The sequence below is a fragment of the Rhinolophus ferrumequinum genome, chromosome 3 (genome assembly GCF_004115265.2).
Source record: "Rhinolophus ferrumequinum isolate MPI-CBG mRhiFer1 chromosome 3, mRhiFer1_v1.p, whole genome shotgun sequence".
NCBI lineage: Eukaryota > Metazoa > Chordata > Mammalia > Chiroptera > Rhinolophidae > Rhinolophus > Rhinolophus ferrumequinum.
This window is the reverse complement of record NC_046286.1, coordinates 84670196-84689335: the sequence shown is the minus strand read 5'-3', so window position 1 is coordinate 84689335 and position 19140 is coordinate 84670196. Positions and strand designations below refer to the sequence as shown.

The 19140-nt window shown below is 40.6% G+C and overlaps 1 protein-coding gene across 1 annotated transcript in view; it reads left to right on the top strand.

The window, feature by feature from the left end:
* The first annotated feature begins 4613 nt into the window (after positions 1-4613).
* The window catches only part of REPS1 (RALBP1 associated Eps domain containing 1), a 78752-nt gene continuing 64225 nt past the window's right edge, over positions 4614-19140 (top strand). Inside the window, 1 exon segment of the mRNA XM_033103005.1 lies at positions 4614-4914. Coding sequence (XP_032958896.1) covers positions 4762-4914 — 153 coding nt within the window. The 5' untranslated portion in view covers positions 4614-4761.

Genomic DNA, 19140 nt, shown 5'->3' with positions numbered 1-19140 from the left:
GTCATTCTCCATGGGTTTAATGTCTATTCTTATCTTGGGCCATCTCTCTTACAAGTAGTGTATGACCAGGTACACTAACTGAAGCTCTTTCCAATGGATTTCCTCTCGCAAATGTCTTCTAGGGCCACCTCTGAGTCGGACTTAATCCAAATCTTAACAATTCTGTTCTGCAAAAGACATTGCTAAGTGAGTAAAACGGAAAGCCACAGTCTGCGGAAAATACCTGCAAATCATGTTTCCGACAAGGGCTTGTATCACAAAATGCATAAAGAATTTTTGAAACACAGCAATAAGAAAATAAACAACCCAATAATAAATGGGAAAAGTTTTGAATAGACAATTCACCAAAGAAGATATTCAGATGGCAAATATGTCCATGAAAAGATGCTCCCTGTCATTTGTCATTGGGGATATACAAATTAATCACAAGGAGATAACATTACACACCCATGACCACGGCATCAGAATGGTGTGTGAGGATGTAGAGAAACTGCAGTTCTATACATTGCTGGTGGGAACACAAAATGGTACAGCCATTTCACAAAACAGTTGGGCAGTTTCAACATACACCGACCATATGACCCGACAATCTCACTCCTAGGTATTTATCCCGCCCTCACACACACCAAATGAAGACGTAAGTGCAAACAAAAACCTGTACATGTGCTTACAGTGTCTTTATTAATAATCATCCCAAATTGGAAACAACCCAAATGTCCTTCAACTAGTGAATGGATGAAAAAACTCTCATCATCCGTATATTATATTATTTATTGATACAAAGTGATTCACTGTAAAAGCAAGAACTTGGAGGAATCTCAGATGCATTATATATATGTGAAAAAAAATTCAGATTCTAAAGGCTACATACCACATGATTATATTTACATGACATTCTGGAAAAGGCAAAAGTATAGAAAGAAAACAAATCAGAGGTTGCCATGGGCTGAGAGTAGAAGGCAGAGTTACTACAAAGGGGCAGCATAAAGGAATTTAGGGGTTCACAGAATGGTTCTGCATCTCGATTTTGGTGGTAGTTACGTAACTGTATGTATTTGTCAAAACTCATAGAACTGTATACCAGAAACAATATGTGTTACTGTAAGTAATTGATTTTGAAAACTTAGAGATTTCCAATTAAAAAACAATTGTTATTTGATGGCAGTAACCAACTATTTGGTCTTACCTGACAATCAACATCTTTAAATGTGTAGCCATAAACTATAGACCATCTGTTCTAAAATAGCTTTTTATGATGTCACTTTTTAAAATTGATATGTCTAGAAATGTAAAGAAAATAGTCTTGACCTCAAAGAGCTCATGTGTTCAATCATTTCTTTCCCTTTATACCTGGAAATACAAAGTTAAGTGACAGATCCAAAGAAAAATCTCTTTCGTTTGTGAAACTGCCAAACCCTCCAGCACCAAGCCCACCTAGTATCCAGCTGGGGGCTGGATACTCTCCCCCTCATGTAGGCCTCCCTGGTTTTTTGACCTCCCTCTTCCATGGGAGTATGCATTTGTTTGGGGGGGCTCTCACATAGAGACACTGTGCTCCTCACAAGCACTGCCGTGCAGGACTCCTCCCCAGCCCCGGGGAGTGGGTCTTCCCACTGGCCAGAGGGCAGATATGGTTGCTTCTCAGTAAGCCCTTAGGGGTAGGGGTCTGACTTCATTTTCTTTAGAACTTGTGGTACTTTTGAGTTTTTGTTCTCCTCTTGGTCTTGGTCGTCAACAAGAGAACTTCTGCTGAATGTCCTATTCCATTAGGAAAGCCTCACAGAGAAACAGGACCACAGGAACAGTCCCCATCGACATCCTGTCACACTCAGGTTTTGGCCAATACAGTGTTAGCACTGGGCAAAGGGTGGGGGAAGGACAGTGCGTGAGGAAATCCAGGGTGCTGCAGAGCAGTTCTTGGCATGGCTGACAGTAAGGTCCCTAGAGTGGGAGATCTCTGAGGAGAAGGTCATGCAGTTTGCTTTACGCTGGCACAAGAGGCTCAAAGTATGTCTTCGAATACATGGAATATGTATTGAGAGAGGAGAAACGGAAAGTTATAATGAGCAGGCTTATTTGAGGAATGGGAGGCAAGAATAAAAGGATAGCTCATTATGGACTCAGAATCCCAGAACTTGAAAGTGAAGCAATCCTGTAATTATTTTAGGTCACTGCAGAGGAGTAGAGCTGGAGGTTGCTTGGATTAAGGAAGCCAAACTAGGAGATTCCGGGATTGACTGGCTCGTCACATCATTTGTTCATTTATTCATTCAACAAATAATTCTTGAGGAGCACTATGTGCCCCATACTAGGCCTTGGAGCTATGGCAATTAACACGTACTTTCTGGTAAATGCAGGATGGTAGCCGGGGGGACTTAATAAATAAGTAAGAAAGGCACTATAGAATAGCAACTTTGGAGTTGAGACAGTCTGGATTTTGAATCCCAGATCCAGACACTTAATAACAATGTGACTGATAAGTTACTTAACCCATTGTGCCTCAGTTTCCTGTCAAATAAAAATACTAATAGTGCCTACTTAGTAGGGTTGGTGTAATTAATGTGGTAATTAGTATAACATTTTAGAACAGTGCCTCAAATATAGCAAGTACCGAATAGTTATTAGGTATAAAAACATAAACAGACATATAGTTTAATGTCAGGTAGTAGAGTGTTATAAAGAAAAATAATTCGGATAAGGGAATAACGTGCGATGATAGGACTAGTTTAGATCAGGAGTTGCGGGAAGGTCTTTCTGAGGAGTCATTTATGAACAGGGACCTGAACGCTGTGAGAGGACAAGCATAGGAAAGGGGTGGAGAAAACGATGCTGAAGGCAATTGTGGGCCGATTCCTACCCCGTGTTCCGCCCATGGACACCATCAGAAGACCGTTGGTGGGACTCTGATCACAAACTGCAGGCGCCGTTAGGGGTATGTGACGTGTCTTCTGGCAAATTGAACGTTTCAGAGAGAGGGAAATTTGAGCTTAATGGCATGTTACATTTGTATCCCTATAAAATGCTACTATTCAAGTTAGAAAATGTTTACACCTCCACAGTCCCTCATCTTTTTTAAAAAATAGAAAAGTAATCCAATATCTATAATTGTGCATAATTGTCCATGCTGTTAATCTCGAGACTAAAATGAATAAATATCGACACTAAGTGGCATATATAAAGACTATAAATAAATAGCCTCAAGTGAGTTAAGATTTTGCTTCCAAATGAGAGGCAGGTCTGCCAAGGTGTTACAACAAAAGCTGCGGGTTTTCAGCGTTTTTTGAATTTTGTAATTCCACGTAAAGGCTTGTGAACCTGTAATAATTTGCTCCCATGGGTCATTTGCAGGATCAGCATTCTGGGGAGCAACACGTAGAAGACAAAATAAAAACAAAACTGAAGAGTCGGTAGAATTCTGCCTTAGCTGCTGTTTTCGAAATACTTCGTATTTGTTTCACAGAAACTCAAGATATTCCACTTGAGCTATTTTAAGAAGACCCTCTCTCATTAGAATGGTGCAGCGCCATGAATGAGGGGCGGCAGGAGCCCGGGGTCGGCCGAGGGCCGACACAGGTTTGTAGAGTGGAGGGTATGCACGTATCGCACTAAGTTCCTGGTGACCAGAACGACCTTGTACAAAGAAGAAAACTTGCCAGATTTTCCGTCTATTCAGCAAATTTTTTTTCTCAGGTAAACATGGCTCGGAACGAGAGTGGGAGTGAAGTTTCAGTGTTCGTGTCTATACGAGGAGAGTTCCCAAAGTGATGGGGTATTCAAAGCCCTTCCGAGCACATAGAAATACGGACTTTATTCTCAGAAACATCTGACATCAGCAAGGTACGAAGGGATACAATAATAACCCGAACACTGTTCCCTTCCAATCCAATGTTTATTCAACGCTCAGTGCCAGAAGCTTCGAAAGCATGTCCCCTGCAACCTGTATCTCTAAGTTCTCTTGGTCTTAATGAGCTGTGTGCGGCTCCCCCTGGTCCAGGCTTCTGGGGTGGTCCCAGGTCTGGCAGCCCCGCGCTGCGGGCCGGTCAGCCAGCCGCCGCGGGGCTCCGACCACAAGGGGGCGCTGCGGCCCCCCCTCTCCCGGGAGCGGTCGAGCCAGCCCGGTGGGTGTTTCTCTCTCCATCTCGCGCTCTCTCCTCCCGGCCTCACATCCGGGTCTGGAGCGCGGCCGCCGCTGTCAGTATTGCTGCGGGAGCGTCGGGGGCCGGGCCGGGGCGCAGTAAATGGCGGCGGAGGGAGGCGGAGCGGCGGCCGCGCTCAGCCCAGAGCCCCCGAAACTTTAGACTCGAAGCCCCACAACTTTCCGGGAAGTGCTGCCGCTCCGGGGGCGTGAACGGAAGGGGAAGCTGAGGCGGAAAGTCTAGGGGAAAGCGGCGGGGAGCCGGGAAGACTCGAACCTGCGGCGAGTGCGGTGGCAGAGTCCACCCGTGCCTCGCGCCGCCGCGGCCCCCGCCTCCTTCCCCGCGCCCTCCCCGCGGCCGCCGAGCCGGAGCCGCGCGCCGCGCCGAGCCTGGGACTGCGCGGGGCCTCGCCAGCGGCGGCGCGCCGAGCCCAGCCCGGCCCCCTCCTCGCGACCTCCGGGCCCTGTTGCTCCGGCGCACCCCGCGCGCGTGAGGCCGGGGCTGGGGCTCCCGGCCGCTTCGGGGGGCGAGAAGAAAGCCGGGCCGCGTGCAGCCCCCGCTGTCCCGTGGGGCCGGGCCGCGGGTGTTGCATGCGGGGCGAGGCGGCCGTGAGCCGGAGGGGAAGATGGAAGGCTTAACGCTGAGCGATGCGGAGCAGAAATACTACTCGGATCTCTTCTCCTACTGCGACATCGAGAGCACCAAGAAGGTGGCGGCCAACGGGCGGGTTCTGGAGCTGTTCCGGGCCGCGCAGCTGCCCAACGATGTGGTCCTGCAGGTAACGCCGCCGCCCTCGCCTCCCGCTGCGGCCGGGGGTCTGCCGGCCACCGGGAGGTCTTTTCCCGGTCGCTCGGGCCTCCAGCCGCCGGCCTCCGGAGGGTGGGAGTGGGCGCCGTTTCCAGAAGGGCCGGCGGTGGGCAGGTTTGCCCCGGCTCCACCGCGCTCGGCTGGGGCCGCAGGTGCCCGGGCGGCCCGTACTGGCGCCGCGGCCGAGGGGGAGGGGGTCGCTCTTAGAGGACAAAAGTCGTGCATTGATACAGTGGGGGCGGAGGTCTCTTTATTATCGCCGAAGAGACTAAGTCCTGTATCTCTCGGCTACCCCTCAGAATCTGTTTTTCAACACTGGAAGAGCAACTTCGGAATCTTGGATTGTTAAAATGTCTTTGATTCCTAGTCCTGTTATATACATAGCTCTTCGGAAACTGCAGAGTAGTAAAGTTGTCAGTATAGGTAAAATGTTCTTTAATTCTTGAATTAACCCAGAGACGCGATTAATGGGGTTTTATAGGTTTAGGTAATGAAGAAGCAGTTTTTTCATTGAAGAAGCTAAATTCTTAGGGAGATTAAAAAATTTGAACTTCTAGCTAGTAATTCGCAATATCTGAAAAGAACTTGTAATTAACTATAGAACGTGTGGCTGATGTAAACTGTACAGTTTTGATAACATTTAGTGAAACGCGGATGGGAGATTAAGTATTGGACAGCTAGAAATCAGACGTGCACATTTGCCTCAATCTGTAGCACTAGAGGAGCAAGCTCAGTAAGTTTTAAACTTTTATCACATCTGTTTTTAAAATAGAAGGTTTCCTAGAATTTCGTATCTAATGTATGTTATGGGCATTAATGTTATTCTGTTTAATGATGCATAGCTGCTGATAAGAGTCTGTCTAAATAGGTACCAAAACAGGGTCTAAGCTTTCCTCTTTATGACGATCGAATATGACGATCGAAGCTGGTTATCCAAACCTCCAAAACTGAAAGCCAGATGCATAATTATGATGTGCTGTACTGCAGAGAGCACTGAATCAGGAGTTTTGAGGCCTGGGTCTTTGACCCCAGTCTGTAGTTAACTAACACTGTGACTTTGGGCCAGGCGCTTTCACTCTTCAAGCCTGAGTGTGCTCATCTATGGAATGAGAGTCACGTTCTTTCTAACAAAAAATCTGTGAAGTATAAAAATGTCCACAAAGGCCTCTGTTTTAGAAGTTACCTGTGCAGTAACTACGACCAAGTTCAGTGAGTTCCGTCTTTTTGCATAATCTTGTGTGTTTTCTATTGCGTTTTCACAATCTTGAGAGGGGAGTTGGATGTCTTACATGCCAACAACTAGGAGTCTCAAATTCATGCTGCTGAACAGTGACGTTTTTAGTCCTTGCCGTCCACATACAGTCTTGTTACATACTCTTCTTTGTTTTTACAACCCTTTAAAAATGTAAAAACCATTCTTAGTTCAGGGGCATACAAAACAGGGCCTGTAGTTTGCTGACCCTGCTAAAGAATGGTGGTGGCCCTGTGGGGTACTGTAATCGCCTCCCGTGACTTTGGTCTGGTCAGAACACGCTCTTTTTATAGAAATAACAAAATACACCTTCAAGTTATTTAGGACATAAAATTAAGGAGAAGCCTCCCATGTTCTATTTTGGTTTATGCCTTTCAGGTGGAGAAAATAAACTGACTTTCATTTTTTAATGATGCATGAAGACTTTAGGACTTTAAATGTATTATTTAGGATGGACAAATTAGCATTAATTAACCTTTGTTTGAAATATGTTTAATCCTTTCCAAGTCGTTTTCATGTTTTGCTTACTTTTATTAACATTCAAAAATAAATTTCTATTGCCTTTTTGTATAAAGAGAGAGCTTAAATAACATAAATATTCAGGATTCAGTTACAAGTTGAAAGCTGTGGGAACTCCCTGAAGCAGAACTCTTACAGTAATATATACTAAATAGCATTTTGGGTATCTTGAAGACAGTTTACTTTCAAAATTGGCCTAAGGTATAAAATGTGAGACAGAAGGGGAGTGGGGCCCTAATTCGCTTTAAGGGAGTTTGCGATTGTCTGAAAACACAGCCTTCTGTTGCTTCGTAAGTGGGAAACATTTAGGGAAACTCACATGTAATGTTGAATTATCTATCTAGCACTGGGCTAAGTATTGCAGGGCATCAAAAGGAGTAAGAAGCTCTCAGGGACCTTGTAAACTACAGGAATACCTGTGTGTGCCAAAGCAGAATGTGAATGCTGTAGGAGAACTACAAAGGAGGAGGATGATCGGAAAAGAATTCTTGACTTAATTCAGATGGACTTTAAATTAGTGTGGAGGGAGGGCAGTGGTGTGACAAGGACTTTCAGGCAGAGAAAAAACAAGACCAAAGGTGGAAAGTGTGGGTGCCTTTTCAAGAACTAGCAGATAGTCAAGTTTTGCCGAAGGTCGAGTATGTTTTCGCTATAGTAGAACATAGAGTTAGAAAGAGACCATATTAGGAAAGACTCTGAAGAACAGGGGAAGATTGCATATTTCAGTAGGCAACTGGAGACTCATTGACAGTTTTTGACTTGAAGGAGGGAGAGAGTAGAGGCTGAGGAAGGAGGCTCACGTAATGGTCTGGAATGGGTGCTAGCTAATGGGCATCCAAAACAGCGTGACCGGCAGTAAAATTGAAAAGGAGGGCTGGATGAACAGGTCTTTGTTATTTGTGGGATAATGTTTAATTGAGGCTAGATTATCAAGGCTGGGTGGAGAGCTCTGAACTAATTGTGAAGGTAACAGAGAGTTGTAGATATAGGAGAAATGACTCATAAAAGCAGTGCTTTAGAAAGCCTTCAGGAGATCAATAGAACAGGAGTTAGAGGGAAGAAGCGAGATGAATTTGGGGATTCTCTTAAGTGCATATATGAAGTGGTGAGGAACTGAGCCATGATACTCAAATGTCGGGGGGGGGTGGTGGTGATTATTTTGTCCTCCACAGGGCATTTGGCACTGTCTGAAGACAATTTTGGTTGTCATAACTGGGGAAACGAAGCTGTTCTGGCATCTGGTGGATAAAGGCAAGAGATGCTGTGAAACATCCTGCAATGCACAGGACAACCGCCACAGCAAAGAATTATCTGGCCCAGAATATCAATAGTGCTGAGATTGAGAAATCCTAACCTGGAATCTATGGTGGCAGCAAGATGGAAAATGTGGCAGCGCGTGAGAAAATGAGGCTAGAGATAGAGATTATGAAGGTAGACTTGATGGACCTAGGTTACCTGGTGGTATTTAGGTGAGAGAAGAATAGGGCAAGGATCATTCTCTCTTGGGCCCCACTTACCATTAGAAAAGGGGTTGGGAAAGGGCCTTGTATTTAAAGGGATAATGATAAGTTTGATTTCAGGCATTTTGGGATAGCAATGCAAATCTCCAGGAGATAGTTGGAAACAGGTGGAGATTTGTCCACCCTGAGTGCTGGTTCTTACAGTGAAGTTCAAGTGTTTGAGGTCTCTTCCTCTGCCTTCCTCACCTAAGGGTCTTGGGGACGGGACGGACAGCTTCTCATACAGTGGGCATGCATATACACATTGGGGCTTTGATTGATGTGGTAGTCCTCAGCATTTGTTAATAAAAGTCGTGAGAAGGCCTAGTCGTCTCAGGGAATGAGGATAGAGAACAAGGATGGTCAGAACTGAAGGAAGAAGGAATTGGCTGGCATTTATTGAGTGCCTATTGTGTTCCTTTTACTGGGCAAATAATTTTCATGCAAGAATTTGTTTGATCCTTGCAACAACTCGGTGAAATGGATATTATTATTATCAACTAGGAACTTGATAGGCAGAGAAGTTAAATAACTTGTTAGTGATGAGTCCCTTACCGTTTTTCCTTGCCACCTCTCTCAGCTCTTTTTTCTTTTGTTTTTTCTTTTTATTGTTCTTTTGTGTTTTTTTTTGGTTTTTTTTCTTTCTTTTCTGTCAGCTCTTTCTTAGATTCACAGTTCATGTGATTGTTTTGCCTATAGTTCTTATGAAGAGTAGATATTTTAAATTACTTGGTTTAGAGTTATGCATGGATTTTCTCCTTCACATAGTAAATCGTTTTATGTATGATGATGTCTTGCAACACAGCCACTTAAGAGAAATAGGAAGATTCTTGTAGTTGGTATCATGGGCACGTAAACACGTAATTTTATATTACTACAACTGTCAAACATTTTAAGTTACGTTCATTGCATTTGTTTTGGAATAGCATACTAAAACCTGTTTTGAGTTTGAGGGTTTGTTTTTGGAGACAGTATGTCAATAGACAAAGTGAATAGCTAAAGCTTTATAGAATTGTGCTCCACACCAGAAAGTAGGACTAGGGAGAGAAAATTCTGGCTCATAGGATTTAAATGTGAAGAATTTTGCTGTCTGTTGAGGAAGAAAATATTCAGTGGTTTAAAAATAATTTTTTCCAGAAGTAATTTATTTTTTAAAGATTAGGAAACGTATGCTATTTACCACACTAATAAGTATTTTTTCTTAGCTTTTACTTAACACCTCTATTTTGGGAAATGTTTTAAAACTTCATACAGACTTTGAATGCATAATAGCTTGATAAAGGTTCTAGTACTGTTCTTTTATTAAAGATTATAATGAGGCTAGAAAAAATGTTTTGGATCATTTGAGTTGATATTCTGTCTCCTGATATCTTGGTAGAATATTTGAAGAACACATTAATGAGGGAGGAGTGACAACAGTGAAATATAAACCATTGTGTCTTTCTCAAAAGTTGTTCAATTATAAGAAGTATTCATTAGTAATAGCATTAAAATAGGGAAGCAGAGTCTCATTTATGCATTGAAAGTTATAAACTTAATACAAGTAAATGTCAAGTTTGTTATTCTGGAGTGATTTTTTTTTTCATTTGTATTTTCTGAATCACTAAAATAATTATAAGAAACTGAAAGTGCTCTTGCCTTAATTAGGCATTTTCCTATACACAGTTGAAAAACATACCATTTGTGAAAGAAGTCACACTTAATGACTTTCTGTAGTGTCACACCATGTTTCCCTGAAAATAAGACCTAGACGGCCAGTCAGCTATAATGCGTCTTTTGGAGCAAAAATTAATATAAGACCTGGTATTATATTATGTTATATTTATATCATATTATATAAGACCCGGTCTTATTTTACTATAAATAAATATTTTACTTATAGTAAAATAAGACCGGGTCTTATATTAATTTTAGCTCCAAAAGACACATTAGAGCTGATTGTCCGGCTAGGTCTTATTTTTGGTTAAACATGGTAAGAAGTCTGGTCCAGAAATATTTAAGTTCATTCCACATATCAAATTTCATTAGGATTTGATGAATTATAGGACTTAGACTTTTAAAAAAAATTCTACATCTCTTCATTTTGTTTCAAGAATTGACTACGTGTTGAATTTCAGTCTATCTTGTCAAATGATGAATCCAGAATTTATTAGATTGTGTATCTCCTCCTAACCTCTTGGGTTGTGGATTCCTTTGACAGTCTGGCACACATACTGGACATCTGCTTAGAAGACATAGTTACACACAGTTTTGCGTATAATTTGAGGTTCCCGGCCTTCCCCTAACCTATTCGAGCTCATCCCACTGACCTCTATGTTAAGAAAGAGTTTTAAGGAAGAGCAGGCAGACCTGTGAAATGCTGAATAAACATATGTCTATCTTTAAGTAAGTTTGGTATATTTTCAGTAAATATTTCTTCATGGTTACTATTTATACTTGGGGTGTATATGCTGTGGTGAAAAATCAGAAATTTTCCTTGCCTTCCTGGATTATAACTTGTGCTAATGTAAAAAAGGAAAAGAACTGTGTGCAGTTACTAGAGAATCATGGGAGACTTATGGGGGGACCTACTTAGGTGTAAGGGCAGGCCTGTTTGAGGCGACATGGGCAGAGGGTAAGGGAGAGAGAATGAGATGTTTTACAGAGGGAACAGCAGGGAAGGGACTAACGCTGTGAAGAGCTTAATGTGTTGGAGGAAATAAAAGGCTAGGGCCTTCTGAGCAAGAGGGGGAATCACAGGGACCACGTATTGCAGGGCTTTGTACACAATGATAAGGAGTTTGGACTCTACTACTAGTTTTGTTCAGCATCATCTGAATTCTATTTTTTAAATATTACCTTGCCATATAGAGAAGAGAATACCGGGGCAAGCAGAAACAGATTGGCCAGTGGATATGTAGTAGTTCAGGTAGGAGACAATGGCTTACGTTAGTGAGGTGGCAGTGGTAATGGAAAGGAGTGGCCATATTTGAGAGATTTTTAGGTGGTAGAAATAGAACCCAGGTAATGGATTGGATGTGGAGCATAACGGAGAGGGAAGAACTCAGGGATGTTGCTGGAAGTTGCCATTATTGGGTGGCTGGGAGAGGAATGGGTTTTTTTTAAGTTTTTTTGTTATTGTTTAGGTAGAGGGGTAATGGTGAATTCAGGAATTTCCTTTTGTCAATCTTACATTCTCAGAAGCCTGTGAGATTGTCAAGTAGACCTCTATCAGAGAGGATCAATGAGTCCTGAGGAACTCAGAGATATTTGGCTTGGAGATGTCAATTATGAAGATTGTCAGTGTGTTAGTGATATTTCAAGTCATGAAAATAGATAAAATCTCTGAGGTAAAGACTATGGAGAGTAAGGAAGGGTTGGCTAGAAATAGAACGCTGAGGAATGCTGCACGTGTCTAAATTGTATAAATTGGAATACTCTGGGAAGGAGGCTAAGAAAGACAGCCAGAGTGGTTATAGGGAAATTGGAATGTATATTGGATCATGACATGGATGCTAAGTAATGCAGCTATTTCTAGAAAAGGCTAGTTAACTGTATTGAGTTTGGCTGAGAGGTTGAAAAGATGTGGGCAGAAATGTGGCCATTGGATTTGGCAGCCTAGAGGTCATCAGTAAATTTGATGAGCCAGTTTCATGGACTGGTAAAGATGGAAGCCAGATTTAAGTGACTTGAGGGATACGTGAACTAGAAAGAGGGTATATAGCTGGCCTTTTAAAGAAGTTTGCCTGTGAAAGGAAGCAGATATGGGTTAGAAGCTAGAGGTGTATGAGGATATAAAGAAGTCTTTGTTTTTTGAGTATAAGAAATACTGCCGCATGATTTTGGGAAGGATTAAAAAGGGAAGGAAGAGAGAAGAGGAGACAAGTCCTCCAGAAAACAAGGTCAGGATCCTCACTGTACAGAGGAGCAGTTCATTGATAGGAAATGGGCCATCCTTAATTTTAAAAGGAGGGAAAAAGGAAGAACACAAATAGAGAGGCAAGTAGGTATTAGATTTGGTGGGATTGTTCTAGCCTGATGGCTTCTAGTTTTTCTACAAACTGAGGCAAGATTAACAGTTTAGTAGTGAGTAACAATCTGAATATGAAAGTAAGGAAAAAAATCTATTCACAGTGGCATCAAAATGAATAAAGTATTTAGGAACAAATTTAACAAAAGGCGTACCAAAATGTTTATACTACAAAACATTGCTGAGAGAAATTAAAGATTTAAATAAATGGAGAAACAGTCTGTTTCAAAGATTGGAAGATTGAATACTCTTAAAAGGCAGTTCTCCCCAGATTTATAAGGAAATGTAAAGGACCTAGAAGAGCACCAAAAAAAAGGAAAGAAAAGAAAAAATAGGAGACTTACCCTACCTAATTTTAAATTTTAACCGTAATCTAATCAGGAACATGTCATTGTCATATGGATAAGCATGTAGATCAGTGGGATAAAACTGAGAATCCAGAAATGAACTCTTACATTTGTGATCACTTGTGATCACTTAGGTTTTGAAAAAAGTGCCAGGACAGGTCAGTGGGGAAATGATAATCTTTTCAACAGAAGGTGCTGAGACAATTAGATACCTGAATATTTAAGAAAATGGACTTAGACATACTGTATATATTTCACACCATACATAAAAATTATCTGAAAGTGTATCACAAACTTAATTATCAAATCTAAAACTATAAAAATTTTAGATGATAACATAAGGAAAATCTTTGTGACCAATGTTAGGCAGAATTCTTAGATATAACACCAAAAGCATGAATCATAAGAGAAAAAAACTGATGAATTGGATTCCATTAAAAATTTTGAAAACTTTTACTCTTCAGAGGATACTTAAGAAAGTAAAAAGATAAGCCACAGACTAGCAGAAAAAGCTGCACGTTAAAAATGTGGTAAAGGTCTTTAATCTAGACTATCTAAAGAAATCTTATAACAATTATAAAGAAAAAATTTGATTAAAAAATGGGCCAAATACTTTAATAGGTGTTCTCCAAAGGTGATAATATGAATGGCCAATAAGCATGTGGAAAGATGTTCAACATCATTTGTCTTTAAGGAAGAGCAAATTAAACCACGGTGACATGCTGTCATACACTCACTTGAATGGCTATAATTAAAAAGACTGACAGTGTTGGTTGGTATTGTGGAGAAACTAGAATCCTTACACACTGCCCTTGGAAATGGGAATAGTGTTATAGCCATTTTTGGAAATAGTTTGGCTGTTTCTTAAAAAGTTAACCATATGCTTAGCATGTGAACCAGCAATTCCACTCTTAGGAAGCGACCCAACAGAAATGAAAACGTGTACACAAAGCAGTGTAAATGTCTGTTAGCAGCATTATTCATAGTAGTCAGAAATTAAAAAACAATCCAAATGTCCATCCAGTGGTGAGTGGTATATCCATACAATGGAATACTGTTCTGTAATAAAAAGGAATAATTACTGATAAATGCTATCGGAAAGATGAATGTCACAAACATAAGTGACAAGCCAGAAACAAAAGTGTACAGATTGTGTGGTTGCTCTCATGATGAGTTTCTTTTCTGTATTCAGAATTTGCAAACTAACTCATTTTTATAGTCTTTTGTTTTCCTTCATAATTTTTATCCCAGGTATATTTATCTAAATAAATAATCATGACTCATTAAGAACTATATAAGGTTGTACTGTCTTTCATGGAATTAGAAAGGTATTTGAAATGATAATTCAAAAACTATAAAATACCACTCATGTTTGTTTTTGTTTGACATCCTACTTCTTCCTTGAATTTTCCCCTCATCATCAAGTAACCCTCCTGTAATTTTCCCATACTGTTCTATATGTTTGCACTTGTATACAGCTTATACTTTTAGCCTCCTGTTCATGTGTATGTTTTCCTTGATAGATGGCCAGCAACTTGAAGTCAACTGTTAGCTTATCTTTGTTTCCCTCCTACCACTCTGTTCATGATTGGCACCTAAAACATATTAGACTAGTTAATTTGCACTTCAGGGCTTCACTTCTCATTAGTACAATGATGAATCCTAGCCTAACCTCTTCATTTTATCCTAACCACTTTAAACATTCCAAATGCCAGTGAAAGAGCCTTTTTGAACAATAATGGAACTTCTGAGACCAGATTGTGTATATCTTTCAATTAGACTGTATGTTAGCTAATACTTTTGAAGTTGTGTGGTTAACTGCAGTCAGATATAGTGAGCATGCATATTAATAACTTTTCTTTAAGGTACTGTGCCTCAAGGCTATTCTTTTAATTTTGTAAAAGATACCATGGTTCACTTTAGTAGTAAATTCACATGAGTTTCCCTGCCCTTTAGAAGTATAATTTCTAATTCTTGAACTTGACAATGAATAGTGGTAGACAAGTAATTTAAATAAAGAAACAGGTCAACAGTTACTCATTTAATGTAGTTGACTCTTTTGGAGGGAAAGCATAGCATTCTCTTAAACTGTGTGACAACAGGGAGAGCATATCAAATCGAAATAGTGATGCCTACGCAGCCTTAAAAGTTACGTACCCACTCACCCCCACATCTCACAGACCTCTTTTCTGATTATTCTCCTAACATGGACTTGTGTTCCAACCCAGCAAATCTGTTTTCTGTTTCTCAGTTACTTTTCCTCATGTTCCTTTCTTCATTGGCGTTGCCCTCCCACAACTTCCAGGTTTCCATCCGCCCCCATTTTCAAAATGTGACTTAGCTTTTGTAGGCTTTGGGAACCTAACTTGAAAAACGTCCCCTTCACTCTGAGACTTCCATTTGCCCATCCTTTTGTATGTGTTTTGCTTTGTGTTCATTTATGTCATTGTTCAACTGCTTTTCCAGTATATTTACATCACAAGAATATTGTAAGCAAACTGAATAAAATTCAGGTTGGTTTTTTTTTTTTCTTTCATGACCTCATGGTGTCTAGAGCAGCAAAAGCACAGAGTAGATGTTTAGAAAACAGCCAACTTTTTAGGGCCCACCACTTGCTCAGCCCTGCTGTTGCTGTGCATTCACAGACGTGATTGGGATCCCGAATTCAGGCAGTGCTGGGCTCCTCACCCAGGGAAGTAGAAGTGAGGGTGGGGGAGCTTGCCGCCTGGGGTGTGCCGCTGCTAACACTGTGGGCGCTCTGTGCCCGCCCCAATCAGCATTCTGGGCATGAGAAGAGGAGGCTGCGAGCACAGGAACAAAGAGTGCAAAATTCTCTGCTCTGCCGACCGACGTGGTCAACTTCCACCTCCTTCTCTTGCAGAACCTTTTCCCCCCCCATTCCTTTTTTTTTTTTAATAGAAGAGCGACTGTAAGAAGTTTAAAAAGAAACAAAACTAGGACTTTATGGGCAACTAAAGAAGTAGACTGTGGTAGAATCTGAATATCTTGGCATTATAGCATATACAGTCTTTTATAAAATGTAATAAAGCACAACTTGTCAGGTTCCAGTGTACCTGGCTGAAAGCGGAAGATCAGTCCCTGTGGAGATGAGGGGCACGTTCCCATGACATCTGTCACATCTGTCACACAGGGAGGGCACGGTCCCCAGCACAGGCCGGTGAGACTTGCTCCACGTCCGAATTACAGCTTATCCTGCTGGTCATGGTCCGTATCGATCGCACAGGAATAGGAAGAACTACTATGTTAAACCTTTGAAATGTAAGCGCCTACTATATTCTGTGCCTGCCTTCAAAAAGGATTTAATAGCCAGAGGAAGGGAGTTTATGGTTAGATTTTCTATCAACTACCCACTGTTTTGAACCCCTAGAGACAGAAATCTTTCTTTTCTAATCATAGTTCTGCCTAAGACTCGATTCTGGAGCGAATCCAAATTTAGTGTTTCTCAGTTGCTCCTAACAAACGGCAAAAAGGGAATCGTCATAATTACTAATTGTATTGTATCCTGGTTATTTTCGCCATAGTGTTCCCTTTTGCTTCCTGTGTTATTCATTTGACCCTGCACACCCATGTGTTGCCTTCCTATTTTTCTTCTTCCTTTTACTGCCAAATAACAGGACCCAGATTTCTTCTCTACTGTCTGTACCCTGCCTACTCTCCTTAAACCCTAGTAATCTAATTTTTTTATTCCTCCACCTCCACCCTCACCTTTTAAACAAAGATATTGTTAAAGTTCACTTTTATCCTAGTCAGCAAATCCAGTAACCTTTTCTTAGGTCTTACTCTGTTTTACCACCATCCTTGCAGTTGACACTGAACTACTGCTTGCTGGATATTCTCTGTCTTTGTTCACCACGATGGAAAATTATGTTACTACATGTCTTGAGCACCCTGTCTTCCCGTTGTGTCTCTTCTCTTGTTCAGAGTCAGCTTTGATTCCTCCTTTCTTTATATCCAGCCTACGAAGTCCTTCAGATTGCCTTTCTTTGGAAGGTCTCAGCTAATCATTCTTTCTGCCCTTTGCCTTTCTCATCCAAGCTTTGACCACCTCGTTACTAAACTACTGCAGCAACCTCCTAAATCTTAACTAGCTTTTCTGTAATTGCTAAAGAACTGGCAAATGAATTTTTAAAAAATTATGTGACACTCTTGAGAAATGCCCAGTAAAGATAAAGCTGGCATCGAGAGCCCACCATCTAGCTTTGTCCCGTTTACTACCTGGCCGCCGCTGCAATCTCTGCTGTGACTTGTTGGGGCTGCCTCCCCGCCCCCCCCCCCCCACACACAGTCTATGCCCATCTTGTTTTGACTTACCAAAAACCTGTCCATTTTTTAAAGGTCCAGATCAGGCTTCAACCCACCCATAAATATTTCCAACCCATAGTAGCCTCTCTTTAATTCTTACAGTAGTAAGTACTAATTATATAGCACATACAATGGGCCAGGCACTGAGCAATTTGATATATGTTTATTTTAAATATAAGTATAGGTGTTATTTCCATTTTACTGCTGAGAATCCTGGGACTCCAGAGGCTACAGACGCTTGACCTGAGCTGTGATTCAAATCTAGCTCCATATGATGGCAAAATTAGTGTTCAATCAAGACACCAACCATTTTGATGTGTAAGGTTACAGCCTTATATCATGGCTTATCTTTTTCAGTTGTATGTTATGTTTACAACTATTTAGAAGTTCTTTGAGAACGGGATGTGTGTGAGAACTTTGTGTGCCTAACGGGGGGGGCCCTCTACGTGCTTTGAACACTGAGTTCTTGAGAACATTTTGATGAAGCATCCCATGCAGTGTTAATTATCATAACAGCTCTGCCTCCTTTTTGTATTAGAGCATTCTCAAAAATCTTGTGAGTACAAGAAAGATGCCACCATGGCTGCGCACTCGAGTTAAGGGGAGTCAGTGGAGCAGCCTGGTGATTTGCTTCCCAAAGTGTGGGATTTGTGCCCAACAAGATGTGAAAGCACATGATAGCTATTCCCTTTTCAGTTGTTTTTCAGATCTGAGTAAGGAGCAAGTTTCAGTTTGGTGCTTTTACGTTTTTAACACCTTTCCAACCCAGGTTTCTGTTTTCCTAAAGAATAGGTAGCAACTGTCTATGCCGGCATCTTTCTTCTTGAATAAACTTATTTCCTTGCTCTCCAAAAAAAAAAAAAAAAAAAAAAAAAAAAACAAAAAAAGAATAGGTAGGCCTTGGTATAGATAGTCATGAGCATATTTTGCAGACAGTGGCATTGGCTGAAATTAAATAACAGTTTTGTTTTCTTTCAATTTGTTATTTTTACTTTCTGTTTACTTCAAGTGATACAAGTTCTTTTTAAAATAAATTTGTTAACTTTTTAAAGTCTTGATCTAAAGAAGAATTATTAAGAACATAGTAGCACAAGTTCTAATCTATGACCTTGCACAAGAACTTTTTCTCTGCCTCACTATTTTGATTTGTAAAATCAATATAACAGTGCTTACTTTTGAGAGTTGTTTGAGGATTGTCTTAAATGCTAGTATACCATTTGATAGATGGTAGCTTTTTCATCATCAATTTGTTATTTTATTTATTGTTTATTTCCTTATTTAGTCGACTGAAAGTTTTTGATAGCATTTTAAAGATGCAGTTTAATTCCAGGATTTCTTATTCTCAAGCAGGTACTTCACTTGTCCGGGCCTTAGTTCCTGTGGGCATTAGTATTTTCACCTGCATATTGGGATATTTCAACACCAGCCTCGTAGGATTGTTTTGAGGACTAAATTATTTCATGAAATACTTGGAATGGTGCCTGGTGCCTGGAGTAGTGCTGTATAGCTGTTTAACTATCACTATTATTATTTCCTTAGAAAGGATGAGGCTTTTTTTCTTCTTATCATCCTGAGTTGGGGACGGAAGGTCTTCTGTGATAATTTTGTGTGTTCCTTAAAGCATTTACTGAGTGTAAAGTATTATTGTACTGGGATCATGGTAAACCTGCAAGGGAGGATGAGGAGATCTTCGCAAAACTATTCCGAGCTACCTGCCCCCTAAAATTATTGCAGCGTGCAATTAAAGAAACTCAGAGGAAGATTAATAAACCTCAGAGGACTGAGCGGACCAATGGTGAATTACTGTGAACTTCTGTACATTACAGCATTTTCTAATTGAGTGAAATACTATGGAACGTTTGACATTTACATATATATATAATTTAACAGCATTTCTTTAAAGTAATATCATAGGTTCATGTTAGTGGCATGGTTATATTTACCACTATTTTTGTTCTTTAATTTTTATCTATTTTGTAAGAAACACCTGGTTTTATTCTGTGGGTTATGTTTCTCACATGTTAGTTATAAAAAAAAATATGGCAAGCCAAATTATTTCTGTTTTTCTTGAATAATTAAATTGCTACTGTTCCCACAGAGGGGAAAATTGACCCTAAGACGTAATGAAAAACTAGAGTCCAGAAAGTTTTCCTTATCAAGTATTTAATATAAAAAATATGATAAAATACAGACTAAAAGTACCAATACTTGAATTTCACACCAAATACTGTTCCTTTGGAGCTAGGTT